The sequence below is a fragment of the Malus domestica genome, chromosome 01, assembly GCF_042453785.1.
Source record: "Malus domestica chromosome 01, GDT2T_hap1".
NCBI classification, from domain to species: domain Eukaryota; kingdom Viridiplantae; phylum Streptophyta; class Magnoliopsida; order Rosales; family Rosaceae; genus Malus; species Malus domestica.
In genome coordinates this window covers 21060283-21080620 of record NC_091661.1, presented here as the reverse complement: position 1 = coordinate 21080620, position 20338 = coordinate 21060283, and the positions used below count along the sequence as shown (strand labels likewise).

General features: G+C 37.2%; 2 protein-coding genes across 2 annotated transcripts; both read left to right on the top strand.

The window, feature by feature from the left end:
• The first annotated feature begins 4034 nt into the window (after positions 1-4034).
• LOC139188283 (uncharacterized) lies at positions 4035-4514 on the top strand. Its single transcript, XM_070805557.1, has one exon. The coding sequence runs from the start codon at positions 4035-4037 to the stop codon at positions 4512-4514; it is 480 nt and encodes a 159-aa protein (XP_070661658.1).
• Positions 4515-11532: 7018 nt separating this feature from the next.
• LOC103438005 (uncharacterized) lies at positions 11533-14668 on the top strand. The gene is made up of 11 exons (XM_008376538.4): positions 11533-11950; positions 12062-12142; positions 12275-12370; positions 12486-12569; positions 12672-12741; positions 12921-13003; positions 13263-13342; positions 13570-13668; positions 13779-13887; positions 14204-14293; positions 14430-14668. The coding sequence occupies exons 1-11, from the start codon at positions 11729-11731 to the stop codon at positions 14466-14468; spliced, it is 1053 nt and encodes a 350-aa protein (XP_008374760.1). The 5' UTR covers positions 11533-11728; the 3' UTR covers positions 14469-14668.
• Positions 14669-20338: the final 5670 nt, after the last annotated feature.

Below are 20338 nucleotides of genomic sequence, written 5' to 3'. Positions count from 1 at the left end.
TGTTTAATAATATTTCTATTAGTTTATAGTCTCGTTCGTTGCGCATTCTGATATTCAACTCTCTGTACATATATAATTGTGCACCAAATGGATCCAAAAAAAAAAGAAAAAGAAATTGTGCCCCAATTTCCCTATCTAGAATCTCCATCTCTCTCTCGAAAGTTGCAGAAGGAATTTGGTATGCAGAGCACCCTTGGGTTTTGGTTATTTCCTTTTGGATTTGAGGCCACAAAATTTTCCTATCAAATATGGGTTTTGCAAAGATTCAAACAAACTTGGTCTTGCAATTCGAATATGGGTTTGCAATTCGAATCTGGGATTTGCAATTCGTGTCTGGGTTTTGCGATTCAAATATGGGTTTTGCAATCTTAGCGAATCTGGGTTGTGTGATTAGAGCGGATTTGCGAAGATGTGCAGATGTGTGCAAAGAGAGGATGCTATGGTTGAATCTTCCTTATGCTCTGGTATATCATGAAATTTTTCTTAGTTTTCTATCTTTATTATACTTTTTTCTAAGTTGTCCTGCCTATGTAACAATTGGACTTTGTTGCAGGGTCCTTTGGTACAAAAGAGTTTCAACACCTGGGCAGTTACAACGATCGTTGAGTACTTTCATCTACTTCCTTATGCTGCAATTTTGTGAGACTGATATCCCAGGTGTGTATTTTATCTTCATATACTTGACATTTTTATTTAGTTTTGATAAATAATCAACTAGAAACACAATTCAGTTGGACGAATTCTACATTGTGACATACATGACAATCGGTTATGCTCTGTTTGTGATTAAGGATGTTTGTTATGTTTTCCCCTATATACATTAATACTGTGAAACATCGAGTAAAAATCAATTTAGCGGAACTATATACTGGTAAAGATGTGCATATTAATCCTGCCTAAAGTAAAATTTAGAAATCTGGCATAGTGAAAACCAATAGAGAAAATGAAAAACCCAACTTAATTTTGTGAATTTGATTTGGTGCCTACAAATGAAATCTGGCATATTGAAATTTTGTACAGTTAGATTATGACAAATTTTCATTCATCTTTAGATTTTCATTCATCTTTAGATTTTCATTCAATTCAATTCATATGCAACTTAGTGTGATTCAATTCATAAGTGATCCAATTCTGTTTTTAATTTCCTTCTCTTAATTTTTACCTCTACGTTGTCGTAGAAAACGAAGGAGACATCATTAACGAAGTTACAAATTTGGGTGTCTTTAGTGAAACAAAACTAGATTGTTTAACTTTGTAAAATTGTATGCGTAAAACAATCTCTGGGGTAGAGCCATAACTTTTGAAAAACAATCCTTAAGAATGGCATACCCATACTTCCAATTTTTGTCATGTAATATATGAATGTAAATAGATCTTCCTTAACACATGGACATGGATGTAATATATGTATATAAACACCACTCATTGGCACATATATTTTTTAGACTTCTCCATATTCAATTATGTTTTCAAACACAGCAGCAACGCGCGGGTACACTTGCTAGTATATACTAAAAACCAAAAACCCACTTATTGGTATGTCGACGGGTCGTAACCCCGAGTTGCCCTTGGATACGCTCGTCCTCGGGATAAGTCTCACCTATATGCGAATTAACTATAAAAACGTTATTTTAAAGCACATAGACAAAACTAGCTAATAACTTCTCATATATAGCTCAAATTGGGTATATGAATATACCACAATGACCTACACAACCTCAGGATCATCCCCAAATTTTTAGATTAATTTTTTAGTGCCACGTGCCTGACACGTGTAACGGAACAGCAACGGCGTTAAGAATATTCCTTGGAATATTCCGTTAAAACCCAACGGTAACTGTCCAAACTAACTGACGGCGTTAGCATATTCTGTCAAAACTGACGGAATATTCCCTTTTCTTCTTCGGTGAGTCGCCGGTTTCTGGGTAAAACTTCTAATCGTCTATTCTCACTCATTTTTCAACTGTTTTCTTCGAAATTTGAACCAAATGAAAGCTTAGAGTGAGAAGAATGGCGTTATACTTATTTGAAGCTTCAAATCTCACGAAATCACGTTAGAGCAAGCTCGAAAATCTGATGACCCTTGCAACTCTTCGTATCTAGGCTTCCCGACGTCCAAATTCTTCAAACGAACTACCACGAGCCTCTTTGGGACCTCCTAAAGCTTCTTACAAGCTTGAAATCCCCTAAAAATTGAAGAATAAAAGTTGCATGAACAGTGCATGGAAATCGGGCTTTGTGGTTCTACGTGAAATCAAAGGTAATCTTACCTATATTTGGTACCCTTGAACTCGCAATGACCTTAAGAACACAATGGTACCATTTCCTTCGTCGATCTGTGAAGTTTGAGAGGTCCTTGATGTTTGTCCGTACAAGAAGAAAGAGAGAGAGAGAGAGTTCGAGTGTAAGAGGGCACGGGAGAGAAGAGAGAAAAAAAGGGTATGTGTGTGTGGCCCTTACAAAGTCAACCAAATCACTTATACACTAACCTTTAATACAAGTTCCAAATTCCCAAATTTAAGCTAAGGTTAGTTCTTACTATAACCCTAGCATTCAAATTTGAACCAAAACACACAACACCACGAAACGTTCAAAGGTAAAACTGTCATTTCACATCATCAAAAATTAAATATTCGGGACAGGTTGTGACATTAATTAGTTGAATAAAAATCCAAAAACAAAAATTTGAAATTTAAAAAAAAAATTTATTTTTACTTTTCTATAAATACCTTCTCATTATCATCCATCATCAATAATTGTCTTTTTGGATTTTATGACACATAGCGCAACGAGAACGATTAAAAAACTTATCTGAAATTACAAATAAAATTATTTTGTATTATTTTATACATAAAAAAATACTAATATTTTATTACCTATTGCTAGGGCTATTGAAGTGCAACAATAGAGATACAAAAGAAGGTTATTGTTCATTAATGGCAGTTAATGTTCACAGGATGGATAACATAGTGTATTGCCTGGTGGGGTTCCCACGCTAGAACTGCTATTATAGATGGGTGTCAGAAGATAGTGTGAGGGAGAGTTCTCAAACAAGTGAAGGTGTTTGGACCTGTGTGTCCGAAAAATACTTAGAGTTCTACGAATGCACCACTCCACTAAATGTCTGAAACCACAAGAGTTGTTCTTCAAGATGGAAGAAACATATTCACCCTCAAGTTTGAACAAATGACATCATACACTGTTAGCAGCCGCAAATAGACATGAAAGCGGCGCTAACTACTACGACAAAGTAAGTGTTTTCACAATTTATTTTAAATATGTAATTATATTACATTTAATTTCATGAATTACTTTCCTTTAATTTTTGTAAATACATTTAATTTCATAAATTAATTTCCTTTAATTTATGTAATTATATTTTCTAAGTACGCCTAGCGGAGGAATTGTATATGGAGGGCAACTCGAAACCCTTTCAGTTTCACAGTTGTTGGGAAATTTGTAAAGGGTGGATGTTATTTGAAGATTCACCTCAACATAGAGTAGGTCCTACACAAGTGTTCAGAACTGCATCCTCAGCTGCATATATGGATGAAGATGGATCTCCTACCATTCAACAAATAATGGTAGAAAAAAGCTTAGGCCATCTCGAACCGAAAGCTGGTTAGATGGCTCGTTTTAGCCCTCTGACCCTCCAAGAAATTAATATTTTAAAGAACAATAGATGGCCATATTTGCCTTCATCTCCAACCGAAGGCCATAGGGCTCGTTTTAGCCCATCACAAAAAACCATCTTCAACCATGGGCCATAGGCCAAACATAATTTATTATTTAAAAACTACGACTTAAATTCAAATTCAACGGCTAAGTGATGTCAGCTAGCTGTTGGATGTGAATTTTTTTTTTTGCTATAAATAGGGGGGATATTGGGTTATAATTCACATAAATTTGAATTCAATCTATTTCAGTTCAATCTCTTTCAATTCAACTTTGTAATGAATTCCAACTTTGGATCCTCTTCGGATTCCAATTGGGGGTCCTCATCCAATTCCAAATTGGATGAAAAATGGGCGCAAATGAGACAAGAAGATGAGGAGTCTGATGAAGAAGTTGAAGTAAGTCGTAACAAACAAAAAAGAGCAACAACCATGGCTGCGACCATGGTGTCTCAGCCAACTGAGGAACAACCTCAATGGGGTGGCTCTATTGCTGGTTGCTCTTACAAACCACGAAACAGAGCGATGACACATGTCAATATGATGAATAACTACTTTAACCCCAACTCGATGTACACAGAAGAGGATTTTAGATATGGCTTCCGGATGAGGCATCATGTCTTCGAGCGTTTACTTTGTGATGTCCAGCAAGCCAATCCATACTTTCGACAGAAGCGAGACAAAACAGGCTGCTCTGGTTTCTCACCTCATCAGAAGGTTACTGTTGCACTTCGAATGATGGCATATAGCTCCCCAGCTGATTCAATGGATGAAACCCATGGTATGTCTGAATCTACATGCCTTGATACTCTTGAACAATTCTGTGACACAATTGTTTAGGTTTACAAAGACGATTACCTCAGCGAGCCAAATCAAGAAGATCTGAATCGGCTCATTCGCAAAGCTGAAGACCGTGGGTTTCCAGGCATGATAGGGTCATTAGACTGCATGCATTGGGATTGGAAGAATTGTCCCACATGATGGCAATGAGGCTTTAGCAAAAAGTTGAGAAAGTCATCTGTTGTGTTAGAGGCGGTTGCCTCATATGACACATTGATCTGACATACTTTCTTTGGAGTCCCTAGATCCCAAAATGACATTACAATTCTTGGGCATTCATCCATTTTCAATCGCCTAACAAAAGGTAAAGCACTTCAACTTGAATACTACATCAACGACCATCAATACAATATGGGGTATTACTTGGCAGATGACATCTACCCAAAGTGGGCGACACTTGTCCAAGCAATTCCAAACCCTAGGAATGACATGGAAAAGTTGTTTACCTTAAACCAAGAGGCATACTAGAAAGATGTTGAGAGAGCTTTCGGTATTCTACAAGCACGGTGGAAAATCATCAGTGAACCGGCAATAGGGTGGAGTCGAGAAAATTTAGACTCCATCATGATGTCTTGCATCATATTACTCAATATGATAGTGAAGGATGAGCGAGATGGGTATATTGATAGAGAGTTCGATAACGACCAAGAAGATCCAAATAGGTCAAGAAAGGCTCGTGGAAAAATATATGATGGGCCTAATTTGCCTTTCAATTCAAGAACGGGTAGTATCTCTATAAATGAGTACATGAGGCGCTATAGAATGATATGTTCTCGTGCCACAAATAAGTGCCTCTAACAAGATCTTGTTGCACATCTTTGGGCCAAAAGAAGCATGGTGTAGGCGTTTAAGTTTTATGTTGTTAAATGTTTTTAAAAATGTTGTTAAGTTTCATGTTGTTAAATGTTTTTTTTTATGTTGTATAATTTTTATGTTGGTTAATGTTATTTAATGTTGTTTAATGTTGTTTAATGTTGTTTCATGTTACTTAATTTAATTTAATGTTGTATAATGGCTTAGAAAGTTATAGGAAAAAAAATAGAATTTAAAAAAAATATGAAACAAATTTTGTAAAATAGAAGTTACAGGAAAAAAATGGAATTTAAAAAAAAATATGAAACAAATTCTGTAAAATAAAATGTCACATCCCGACCCGGGCCCTCACCACATCCTAGGTTCGACTCCACTGTAGCACGATATTGTCCGCTTTGGGCCCCAACAATGCACTCATGGTTTTGTTTCTGGAAACTCACACGAGAACTTCCCAGTAGGTTACCCATCATGGGATTGCTTTCGCGCGATCTCGCTTAACTTTGGAGTTCCGATGGAACCCAAAGCTAGTGAGCTATCAAAAGGCCTAATGCTAGGAAAAGATGGACATGTACATATAAGGCTTACATGATCAACTCTCATGGGCAATGTGGGATGTTACAATCCGCCCCCTTAGGGGCCCAATGTCCTCGTCGGCACATTTCCGGCCACGGTTTGGTTCTGATACCAAATTGTCACATCCCAGCCCATGCCCCTACCATATCCCGGGCTCGACTCCACCGTAGCAAGATATTATCCGCTTTGGGCCCCGACCACACCCTCACGGTTTTGTTTCTGGGAACTCACATGAGAACTTCCCAGTGAATCACCCATCATGGGATTGCTCTCGAGCGATCTTGCTTAACTTCGGAGTTCCGATGGAACCCGAAGCCAGTGAGCTCCCAAAAGACTTCATGCTAGGAAGAAATGGGCATGTACATATAAGGTTTACAAGATCCACTCCCCTGAGCGATGTGAGATGTTACATAAAAGTTATAGGAAGTTATAGAAAAAAATAAATAGAAGTTATAGGAAAAAAAATTGTAAATAAATAAAATAATAAAACCGTAAAAAAAAATTCAAAAATAATGGCTAGCTAACATCAGCTAGCCATTGGATTCAAAAATTTGTTTAAGAATTCCTGTCGTATATAACCGACAGGATTAATAACAATGTTGTCGGTTATATCTGACAGCAAATCTTAAATTTCTAGCCAGCCCGGGGCTGGCTGGCTGACTGGATTGGGCCGGCCATTTGGCCCTTTTAGATTCTGTAGGGGCCATGAGCCCACCGGCCTAGCCCTCGGTTGGAGACGATTTTCGGGCCATTTTCTGCTCTTTGGCCTCTGGACTAGGGTTGGGCAAATGGGCCTTGGACCCGCGGGGTGGGCCGGGTCTAGTCAGTTTGGGGCGGGTACAAATTTTCTTAACTCAAAACGGGGTGGGGCAGGGTGAGTCCATGTAATTGGTGCGGCGGGCCGGTTTCAGATTTCTGAAAGAAAAAAAGACCCCCGGCCCGGACCGTAGGTGCCGTCCATTATATGGAGATCAAATCTCCGCCTTTGATTTAAAACAAATCTTACTCTCAGTTGTCAGTCTCTCTCCCCTCTATCGATATTTCCTAAGTGGACTTTCCTCTCTCGATCTCGAATCCCTAACTCAAGCATCAATCTAAAGGTCTCTCTCCGGACTCCGACTACCACCATTCGTCGTCATGACTTCGGCTTCTTTGTCGTTCGCTGCAAGGATGCCAGCAAGGCTCTAGCAAAGATGATCAAGAAGGATGAAGACAACACCGCCTCCCTCGACGGCCTCACGGAGAATGAGATCAGCGTCCTCGCCGACTGGGAGAAAAAAGGTTCAAAGCTTACCAAGTTATTGAGGTATTCCATTGGTGCTATCTCTCTGGTTTGTTTCTTGATTTCAAGCTATTTGTGGGGCACCCAAAAACCAACACAAACACCCTTCTCTCTCTTGTCCCCAAGTGCTTGACTTTGAGAGAAATCAAGAAAATCCATGCCTTTTCCATCAAAACCCATCTCCAATATGACATCTCTGTCCTCACCAAGCTCATCAATTTCTGCACCTCAAACCCAACAAGTACCTCCATGGACTATGCCCACCACCTGTTCAACCACATTCCCCACCCGGACATCGTCGTCTTCAACACCATGGCTCGCGGCTAAGTAAAAAAAGGGATCCAGAGAAGGAATTTGTTATTTTTTCTAATGCATGCAATCACTGCTTTGGAGCTAAACTGTGGTGTATTGTTAAATTTTGGATTTTGATCAACGGGGTTACATTGTAATGCAATCTTAGGAAATTAGTCATCTGGGTGGGTTGTCTAAAATTCAATTTTTTATTAAAGTTTGTTGCTTTGAAGGTTTTTCTTGAGGAGATCAACTGGGATATATTGAATTTTGAGATTTTCGTTGAATTGGTTGTACTGGGAAACCGACATCTTCTGGAACGATCGAGATTCGAGAGAGCAGAAGAAGAAGAGAAAAAAAAAGAAAAAAGGAGAGGACCCGTGGACCCAGCCCGGCTCGGCCTGTTTGAAACAGGCCTGGTTAGGTTCGGTTCTTGGATTAGAATTTGTTGGACCCGCCCCAACTCGACCCGTTTCTTTTAAATCCAGATCCGGTCCGGTCTCTTCAAAATTGGACCCGGCCTGGCCCGTGCCCACCCCTACTCTAGACCCTTTCCGTTAGAGATGGCCTTACATCTCAAATATTATGCCACCTTTTCATCATTGCTCTAATTGGGTTAGTAATGGTACTTACAATGCATTTGATTAAGGTTTTTCCGATTTATTTTTGTATGTTGTTTCATTTGAGTTTTTTTTTTTTTTTGTGAATTTTTATTGGCAAACACTTGTGTCTTTCAGGACTTTCACACAATACTTAATTTTTCTTGGACTTCAACACACTTTTGCAACATATTCCTGTTCATTCATCAGCATGGTGCCTGTCAACACTTTCCTCTTGGCTCTACCATTTGGGTAAAGTAGAAAGAATAAGTTTATTAGTCTGATTAGTTATCTGAAATGGGTATTGGAATAATTCGGACTATAATATACATGTAATAAAAAAGGTATGTGAGTTTCACATTGCAATTTCATAAACCGATACCTGAAACAACTTTAAACTAGATTTATTAGGGACTATAGTTGATCTCATACTCATTCATTTTCTCTCATGTTTTGTGTTCCCCCATTCACAACTTCTCGCATTCTAAGTTGGTAACATGTCGTTATTGGAATTAGATTCATTTATGGACTTGATTTCAGACTAGAGAAAGTGAACATAAAGAACAAGGGTGGGATCGCTAAAATCCTTGGTGCTATAATATGTATTGGTGGAGCTGTATCATTGTTCTTGTACAAAGGAATGCCACTAACCAACCAACATTCAGAATCCACACTTCAAATGCAAAACCATGCCAATACACTGGCTTCTTCATCAGCCAAGAAGAATGAGAGGTGGGTTGTTGGTTCAGCATTTTTGGCATCAGGCTGCCTCTTGTGGCCTTCATGGTTCCTCGTCCAAGAAAAGATCGGCAAGAGCTACCCTTTTCAGTACTCTAGCACCGGATTATGTCCTTTTTCAGCGCCATTCAATCAGATCTTGTGCTTCATCACGCGAAGGCACATTGTCATGTCAATGTGAATTCTCAAGGGAAAGTTGGAGATCTTAACTGTTATATATTCTGTGAGTATTTTCTTCTGCATCTACTATACTTTCTTCATTGTTCAAATCTTTCTTAGCCTGCAATGTAAGCTTGAGCTGTTAGGGTTTAATGGTTTTCTAACATGATAACTTCTTCTAACATGGCTCGTATAGAAGTGCTTTTGAAATGACTAAAGCGCTTTTAGGGAAACTATTTTTGAAACTAATCCTTAGTAAAAATTCAAGTGGATCATGAAAAAGCACTTGAAGTGCATCTTACGAGAAGTACATATTTGGTGTTTCTTCCAAAAAGCACTTAAAGTGTTTTTAGAACTCAAACCCAACTCCATCAAAAGCGTTTTTAGTCATTTTGAAAACACTTCCAAACGAGCTTTTAAGTTTAGGGATTTAGACAAATTCCCTAACAACCTAAGTTTTTAGTTTTTAATAGTTGTTTAACATGGTATCATGGTTGCACCTATATGTTTGTCTTTTTCTTTGTCCGTCCCTCCATGTACATGATGAACATGCATGTGAGGAGGGTTTAACTTTGATATACAATATTGTTAGCTCATTTCCCGACAGCATAAACTTATAAGTCAAGTGGTTGTTTAAATGCTAGTACATGTGTTTGATTATTTCGATTTCATTAAGTAATCCATGCAAATGCTACAATCTAGAATTCGTCACCAACTAATTAGGGTTTCATGTGTATTTATGTTGCACGGAGTTGTAGGATCAGGGTTGTGCTACGTAGGGATGTCATGGTGTGTGAAACAAAAGGGTGCACTCTTCACGGTAGCATTTACCCCCGCCACCCAGATATTTGTGGCTATGTTGGACTTCTCTTTCTTGCATGAAAAAATTTACCTCGGAAGGTAATTAGTCACTCAATTATGTTCAAATTTGTGTGTTTACATGTAATTAATTTTGATTATCTTCATAGTAACGAGTTGCTAATTGATTTTTGGCCTTATTTAATCTACCAGCGTGGTGGGATCTGTTATTGTCATAACTGGCATGTACATTTAATTGTGGGGTAAAAGCAAGGATCAAAAGGAGATGGTGATCAAGCAGACACAAGCAGTTGATCAAGATCAAGAATGTGGTCAAATGCCACAAGGCATGCCCCTTAATGTAAATAAACCGTTCTGAAATGTTTAGATTTAACTTTTTACTGCAGTGGTCAGATCAAAATGTTGTCAGCAGAAATAACGAATTGAAATAAAGAGGCAGGATTTTGCAACCTCATTTGGAAGTGCTTTTACAATGACTGAAAGTGTTTTTGGTGTAAAATGCAAGTGAATTCTGGAAAAACTCTTGAAATGCTTCATGCAAGAAGCACATAACATTTTCTTTTAAAATGTTTTTCAATCATTTTAAAAGTACTTTTAAACAAGTCCTAATTAAACTCTCTTTCTGGCTTTACTATTTGGCCAATCCACAAGTTTGGGTAGTTGTGTGAAGTAGATGCATCAAAATAGACAATTACAAATGGAACTTGTACCACCTTGCCAATTTTGTTTTTACCTTTTTGATTGGCACAATAGTAGAATAGAGCAAATACATAATATTGTATTACCGAATTAATATGTGAAAGAAATTGTGAAACCTATGTCACAATTGAAAAAATCATGATGAACAGATTTGGAGGGAGGAACACAAGAATCATCGCCCCTGAAATTGAAAGTCATCTCATCTTTTTGACACGATGTTCTATAATGTTAGCACGGGAACTATAATAAGAAGATGAGGTGTCGAAAGTCTCATTTTTAAAGAGTCATTTCTCAATCCTACAATTAAGGGATTAATTCAACTCTAATTATCTTATAAATAAGGGATTATGTGTTCTTACCACAATTTATAAGACTATGGGGTAAATTTGGTGCAAAACAAAACTAAGCTAACGTGAAGTCTCAGTCATTAGATGTATTTCTATAATAACACAAAATTGGACTAACCTTAATGACTTTAGAAAAGTATACTGATATCAAACTATGCCTACATTAATTTAGTTATGTGTTTGCCACGTGATCCCAACTTTTTGTCGTATTAGTATAACGACTTATCTGGTGGCTATAAAAATACGTTGCTACCCTTAAGTGGCTCACATGTTATTCACACAATAAATCTGAACAGAAAAATAGATGAAATTAGTTATTTATAAAAATTTAGGAGTATAGATTGGCTAAAATAAAAGTGCAAGGTAGAAATTGATAGTGACTCTAAGTTCAATGGAAAATTGAAAAATAAAATAGCAAATCACTGGTTTAAAAAAAATTGCCTAATTGGATTATTATTAGTATGTAAGCCACACATATGAAATTAAAACGAAACTCTTCATTAATTGTTAGCACATAAAGCTCATATATGAGGCTAAAGGATAAAGTTAACCTCACATATAAATCTTATGTGCTAACAATTAACGAAAAGCAGACGAAATTTTTAATTTTAAACCTAAATTCTAACGGATTTCACCAAATAAGCTAAAGTCCTAATTTTTTTCACCACAAGAGTTGTTTTCCGATTGCCAGTGACCATGAGACTGTTAGTCCAATTAAGCCAAGGAAAAAAAAAGTTAAAAACACGGGCGAAATACGGTGCGGGGAGGAGCAGGCAGTAACTAGATAAACCCTAGTGGCTACTACTCTGGCCGTGCAAAAACCCTAACGCGAGATTGAAGAAGGTGATTTGAGCCATCAGCTAGCTGCGGTATCTCGATAAAGCAATTGTGAAAATGGGAGGCGATAGTAACAAGAGGAAGCGAAGCGAAAGCGACGGAGGAGGAGAAGAACAACCGCCGGAGAGGAAGATGGAGATTCTGCCGTCGATGATAAAGAACAAGGAGAAGAGGTCGGCGGTCCACGCCAAGCTCAAGCAGCAGAAGAAGCTTGAGAAGCGCAAGAAGGCCAAGGCCCGTGACGCTGCTGAGAAGCGCGCTCTCGAGCTCGGCGAGGAGGTAATTATGCCAATTGTGAATTTATGAACTGATAAATTGGTATTTGAATTGTTAATTGATGTTTAATTTTGGTTGGATTAGCTAATTAGTGTTGTTAATTGCGCTCTCTAGCCCCCGGCAAAGAAGATCCCGAAGACGATTGAGAACACCAGGGAAGTCGATGAGACTGTTTGTAAGCCCGACGATGAAGAGGTTCGTTTTTGCCCCTTTCGATTGTGTTTTATTGGCTTACAATGTAGCAAATATAGAAAGATTTGTTTGTTGTGCGTGGAAAATAATGATGGTTTGGTTAATTTCGGCTTTGTGTTGTGTGTTGAATTGCAGCTGTTTGCTGGAAATGATGCCGATGAATTCAGTTCGATTTTAAAGCGCGAATCGAATCCAAAGATATTAATCACCACTTGCCGTTTCAATTCTTCTGTATGTACATTCCATCTCCCCTGATTTTTTACAGCATTCCGAATTTGATGTGGTAAGGAAATTTCTTTGTTTAGGTTATATTTGGTTTACGGTTTTTTGTCTTTCGGGTCTGCAGAGGGGGCCTGAGTTTATAAAGGAACTACTCTCCGTGATCCCAAATGCAACCTACTATAAAAGAGGAACATATGACTTGAAAAAGGTGATTTATTTCGGAATTCCCTCCCTTCCCCGCCTCTTTTCAATATGTGGATCGTTAAATTCGAACAATTTATATATGTATGTTTTCTGGCTTTGGTTGCAGATTGTAGAGTACGCAAATAAGAAAGACTTCACTTCTCTAATTGTTGTGCACACCAATCGCAGGGAACCAGGTTGGTTCTGTCTCGTTTTGAAGGGTTCTATAGTATTGTTGTGTTACTAATGCTCCCTCAAGCTTTGTTTCTGATGACAAAAACTTTTAGATTGTTAGTAAAGTCTCTGAAGTGTTATCTTCTGCCTCGTGTCCTTTTGTTAATATGTCTAACCATCAGCTATTGTAATAATTTTGTAGATGCTCTCCTAATAATTGGCTTACCTGCTGGGCCTACTGCCCATTTCAAGCTCTCAAAGCTTGTTTTACGCAAGGATATCAAGGTTGGTCACATTCTGTTTTTCATATCTCAACACTAACCTTTGATGCTAGCCACTTTGGTTTACACAAAGTTTTCAGCTTCTTCAGATTAAAAAAAGAGGATCCATATAAACTCAGAAACTTATATACACTACAACAATAAATCCTACATTTTATAGTCTCACTATTAGATTGTGATTTATAGTCTCTGCGTGTGTGTGTACACGTGTACACATGTATATTTATTTTGTTTCCTTATTTTTTTATTCGATGTACCTGCAGAATCATGGAAATCCAACCAGTCATGAGCCCGAGCTTGTATTAAACAACTTTACAACACGCCTTGGTCATCGTATAGGAAGGTTGTGTTCTTTATCTTGTGTAAATGTTCCCAAATTATATGTGATGTATATGTACTTTTAGATTTGAACACACCTTGTTGTACAGTCTTAATTGAAATGACTGCATCTAGTTTTGTATTCTTCTGCCTGTACAGTTTGCTTTAGTAGCCTTTTGATATCTTTACAAGTTTGATATGAATCAACCTTTTGCTTTCTAATGGTCTTCATTATTGACCTGCGTTTTTCAGATTAATACAGTCACTTTTCCCACAAGAACCAAACTTCCGTGGTCGGCGAGTTGTAACTTTTCACAACCAGAGAGATTTTATATTCTTCCGGCATCATCGGTGTGCTTCTTTGACATTTATAAGTTGTTGCGATATGAACCTCTTTTACTTATTTTTTTCTTGTACAGCTTCCGTTTACTAATGATTACATTTCACTCCCATGTTTTCAGGTATATCTTTGAAGAAAAAGAGACTAAACAGATAGAGTCCAAAGGTAAAAAGACCAAGGATGCAAATGCTGAGAGCGGACCTAATGGGAAAGTAATTGCCCGCCTACAGGTTGGTGTCTCTCAGTTCAACTTTTCTTCTTTCGTATTTCTTTTTATACATTTTGATTTGTTTGACTCAGGCCTTACTACACTACTTGGAAGTATTTTTCGTGCTTTGTTGTGGTCCTTTACTGTGACCAGTGTGGTTCACAAAATGGAAATAAAAAAGAATTAGTGACACATGGCCTCCATACCATGCAGTCCGTTAGGATACAATGATGGGGTTTAATAAGGTCCATCATTATACACTTAGAAGCAATTGAATAAGTATCTTGTCGAGAGCATTTATAGTTAATCATAACACTGTTTCCATCTTAAACTCACAGGAGTGTGGCCCTCGTTTCACCCTTAAACTAATTAGTCTGCAGCATGGGACCTTCGATACTAAAGGCGGGGAATATGAGTGGGTTCACAAGGTACTCGGTTTGACATTTACCAATCAATTCATTTCGTATATTGGCGTCATTTCTTTTTGTTCTTAATAAAATTTTCCCCTCATGTTTCGTACTCACTGTTTGCTGCATTTTTTCTTCCTACCCATTTGTTTTATAGCCGGAAATGGACACTAGCAGAAGGAGATTTTTCTTGTGATTTGCTTTGGAAAATTGCTCGAGTTTATCATTGCTGGAAACACAAGCTTTACAGTTTAAGAGTCGCTACTGCAAGGCAAGAAGTACATCAGCCCGGACCATTGTTTTAGTTTCAATATCAATTTTGTGCTGTTCAATTCCAATGACTTGTGGTGAATTCTGTATTAAATTTTGGAAAGAAGATTCTCATGCTTCCCACCATTGTCTCATTTCTACTTTGCTTGCGTTGCAAACAACTGCTGTCCTACTTTGCTTCTCTATTTACACGAAGGCAAACCACAACGAAGATGCCTCCGAAACCAGCGACTCGTAACTCCAATCTCTCCGGCGGGAAGTTTGTGGTTAGATCGACACAATCTGCGATTATCAAGTTCCAACTCAAACACTAGCAACGACCTGATCCATATGGACTTTCCAGTTCTCGCTCCTGCAACCCGGCTTATTGTCCTCCGAAAAAGTGGTCAGCGACCATCCCCGGTAGGATATCGACGTTCTTCCAACAATCGAAACCTCTTTACAACACAAACAGGATGCATGCACACCGGAGAAAGGTTGACGACACTAGAGCATCAACACCGGTATAGTATGGTAAGATGAGTGAATCCAAGTACACGCTCGCATGCAAAATCCGGAGATTGTCGATGTCTCAAAAAACATAGTTGAGGTCTGACTCGACTCCATCCTCGAAGGTCAGCGCAGATATCAGAACGAGGAGAAATGCCGGGCCGGTATCTTGACGGAGGTATCTACATACATGTAATTGAGCTGTAGTCATGTGTGGTAAAAACGGTGGTGGTAGCGGTTGTAGTGGTGGTCAGGTTGTGGTGATGACCATGGTAAGGTGGGATTTTTGTATACGACACATATTTGGGAGGAATTTTAAATTTGGACTTTGTGATTCCTAAGTTTCAAGTTTCATTTTTCATGTAAATAATTATATATTTTTTCATGTTCGTTAAAACAATAGAAATAACATATATCACTTCAAATATTTTGTGTTTCGTACATATTTTATGTTTATTTTTGTTAATCCAAACGCACCGATACCCTCAGACAAGATCAAGTCATTCGTAGTTCATCATTCATTAAACTTCGATGTTTATCACAGTATGTTCTAACAGAAAAGCATAGCATTCCTCAATCAATTATTAGAACTTGACGAGCATGAAATTACTAGATTAAGGGCTACATAGCAAACCCACAAGACATTCAAGATTTCCATTTCATCTATCATATAAATCACTATGTTTCAACATAATACCGCAATCCATAGCATGTAACATATCAAAGAACCAATGAAGCACAATATTATTCTCTAGCCATAATGATCAACTAATCTAATCGTAATAATAACAATTATATCAAACATTATTCCACAAACACTCCAATTAATCAATTCAATGAATCAAACATGCACGATATTAACATTTAACTACGTTAATCAATCAACAAGATCACATATCAATTCACGAAATTTAATCAAGGAATTCTACATAATTCCCTACCTAGATTCCAAGTAATAACATGATAAATCTAATTTATAAACACAATGTCTTTTGTGAGTAATTCTCATTCACTCGAATCTAGGGTTCAAGACTAACTTTATGGAAATGAACAAGAGTGGGGATTCCGGACCACTCAACAGAATCCAACTAAAATATGGTAGCCTATCGAAATGTACCAAGTACAAATAATCCTCATAAATCTAGGTAGGCAATGATCACCCATCGCAGATATACCAAGCATGATCACCCCTAGAATGCGTACGGTCCCCCATTGCGGATATACCAAGCAGAACCATAAGCATAATCTAAGCGTGCAGGCCATGATCACCCATCGCGGATATACCAAGTGTGATCACCCCTGAAATACGTATGGTCCCCATCGCGAATATAATAAGCAGGACCACATCCTAACTCTAAGTAGTGATCACTCATCGTGGATATACCAAGCATGATCGCTCCTAGAATACGTATGGTCCCCCATTGCGAATAAACCAAGCAAAACCATATGCATAGTCTAATAATGTAGGCAGCGATCACCCATCGCGGATATACCAAGCATGATCACCCATAGAATGCGTATGGTCCCCAATTGCGGATATACCAAGCAGAACCATATGCATAATCTAAGCATGCAGGCGGTGATCACCTATCGCGAATATACCAAGCATGATCACCCCTGAAATACGTATGGTCCCATATCGCGAATATACCAAGCAGTATCATCCATCTACCACTGCTACATGTTGCAATTAGATCAACCCACAACCTACACCTACCTCAGCACCTATGATTTACAAAGTGAGCACATACACTATCAATTTCTGCATTTCCCATATCTAGGTTCCAAAGCATTGTTTCGAGTTATTAAAACAAGAAACCACCACCTCGATCAACTCTTATTCACAAGTGTACGCAATTACTAAATGCATCACCTTCGACTCTAGTCTTAATTAGATTACTTGAGACTACTAATTCACACCCTCAAATCCAAGTATTATTTTGATTAACTTGAAATAACATGATCAAAATAAATGAAACATTTGAATGAAAACATTTTTGGACAATAAGTGAAGATGTTGTTTACAAATATAGATGTACCTGTACATACAAGCTATGGCGATTGGTACGTACGTATTTCAAGAGATATAAGTAAGTTCATTGGAATATACATACATAGATATATGTACACAATTACTAAACAGGGAAACAATTCCATTCCTTTCAGATTTTATATGCATATATAAGTATTCGTTCAACTTCAAACATATGCAAAAGTTCTGATAATGTTAAACAATGAGACCTTAATTAGATATTCAATACATATAACAATTACCATATCTTCTTACAACATTTATATCCATAAGTAAGTTCATTGGAATATTCATACATAGATATATGTACACAGTTACTAAACAAGGAAACAATTCCATTCCTTTCAGATTTTATATGTATATATAAGTATTCGTTCAACTTCAGACATATGCAAAAGTTCTGATAATGTTAAACAATGAGACCTTAATTAGATATTCAATACATATAACAATTACCATATCTTCTTACAACATTTATATCCATAAGCAACAAGGCCATTACCAACAAAAATGTCTAAATCCAACAACAATCTAAAAAAAAAAAAACCATACATGCATACAGAAACCGTACATAAATGTCACACCATCACAGAACATGCACTCCAGATCAAAGAAGGCAACAGACTCTTAGCACAATTATTACAACTAGCACATGATATGATTTTGTAAAAATACAACCATAATATTATGAGAGTGACAGTTAAAAGAAAGTCATGCATCCCTTAATAAGGAGCCTCCCATATAAATGTTGAGTGCAACCAAATATATCTCTGTCTCTATTTCTCTCATTGAATACCCGATTACACAGTATAGTCTCTCTAGTAGGAACATTTGCAAAATCAATACTATATATTGCCAAGTACAACAAAAGAACACACAAAAGGAGAGAAAATAGACACCATTACATATTGGAATGCTATTGGTATGATGGCTCTATGGTATTGATGAAATTGAGGTTCCACAATAAAACCAATTGGCAATATGGGGAGTAGCTCAAGACCATATAAGCACATAGCAAACATTGTCCCTCACTGATGTGGGACAACTCTCAACATGCCCCCGCACGTGTGGCCGATTTTCAAGCCTACACGTAGACAACAACTGGGTGACGTAGGGCGCGTGTGGCCATTTGGCTTCACACGAGGACAACCCGCTCTGATACCATGATGAAATTGAGGTTCCACTATAAAACCAATTGGCAATATGGGGAGTAGCCCAAGATCATGTAAGCACATATCAAATTTTGTCCCTCACCGATGTGGGACAACTCTCAACAGGTATTTTTCTTAAACCCTCTATAACATTAGAAATTATAAACTTTTGGAAGGTGCTTTTAGCTTATCAAATAAGCTTATTAGAGTCATAATTCAGCTCCACTTTTCATCATAATTACCAAATTTATGATTAAGAAAAATACATTAAAAGCATAATCATATATTTCATATTTTTACTAAAAACTTGAACTTATGGTATAAATGGCAAGGTCAGGCCACCCATTGGCCTCATTCCACCAGCTTGAGGTTGAAGAATCACCATTGTGTAACCCCATACAACTCCTTAGATTCCCAATGCTCTGATATTTTCGATTCCCCTCCCTCCTTGAGACTTGGAGTTGATGAGATAATGTGGGAGTAGAAACATAGAGAGCTCCAAAGGGTTCTTGCGAAAGAGAGTGAGGGTTTCTTCCCCCCTTCCCCCCGAGATGAGAGAGAACTCGGAACAAAAGAAGGACGTGGACACCAGTGAACCCAAATAACCAATAGATTTATCTAGAAATTGGGGTATTTCACCAAAAATGCCCTTAACTTTAAAGTCCTATAAAAACTTCATTCTATAACCAAATCTCGTTCCACTTGTGCCCACGGGTTCCTAGCTATGAGTACTAAAATATTATACTTAGTGTGACTTCGTAAGGTCTATGAATTTTTTAACGATCAATGACCAAAATTCAAACTTCGTAATTAGTTTAAGTAAAATCTAAAATTAATAAAATTAAAATATATTCTAGAAAATAATATAAAGTCCTACTTATACATAATACGTCAATTACAATAGTGAAATTCAGGAACGGGATTTCACAAGGTTACCCGACACACCCACGTGGGCTTGCTGCCTACTTGTTGCCATGCAATCATGACCCTAACCCACTTGTTGCTAATCAAACATGAGCCTAACAGCTCTATTTTTGATCGTGCGGTCCGATTTAAATGGATCATTGGTTGATCTAATGGTCCACGTTCAAACTTTTTTTTTTAGTTTTATATTTAGATATGTATTGAATCTAACGGTTGAGATCAAATATGATCAAATCTAACAATAAAAAAAATATCTAATGTCCCAAATTTAAATTCAACAGCTAAAATAATTAAAAAATATTATTTAATTCAAAATTCATCCAAAAACTCTATAAAACTCTATATATTTGTTCAAACATCCACACAAAACTCACTTTTCTCCTACAATTCTTTCAATTTTTCTTTCTACCATCTTCCAAAACCGTTTCTATTAATCATGGTCTATTAATGATCTGATTTAATGATTTTTCTATAGCGCTTCATGAGTTTCATGTGTCGATTTAGTGATTTTTCAACATTGATCGGAATTTAAATATTTTTAGGTTAAAATGTTCATAAAATTAATTTAGGATAGCCTACATATTTTTTTTAAAAGTTAATTTAAAAAAAATAGCCTAAATTCATTTTTTAATAATCTGAAGTTAAAATTTTAAGTCATAAGAATTAGAGCAGAAAAGATATTTTTAAGTTAAAACTTAAATTTTCTGAACTAAAAATTTTAAATTTTACTTCAAGGTTAGAAATGGTCCAATGCACAATGGGGGACATATGGCTCGGGTATGTATATAGAACATAAGTGGGTTAACCAAACCTTAATAAATATTAAATAAAAAGTCCCCTTCCAAGAAAATGAGAAAGGGTGGGGGACCGACAAATGCACAGCGTCAAACACAAAAGACAGGGTAACTTGACATCTTTTTGCGCGTTCAAACTTTTTTTTTTTTTTTTTTTTTTTTTTTTTTTTGGAAATACCGCGTTCGAACCTTTTAGGTGCAACTGCTACCTAATCTTTCAGCTTTCGGTACAAGATTTTTGTGGCAAATTAATGATGATTTCTCTTTTTTCTTTATCCCCATATTTGGGTTCATCTCATGCGACGATGGTAATATTACTCACTAAGGTTCAACGAAAGTTGAAATCAAATTGTGAGATTAGTGGCGGATTTAAGAACATTTCATATCGAGCGTAAGATGGAAATTA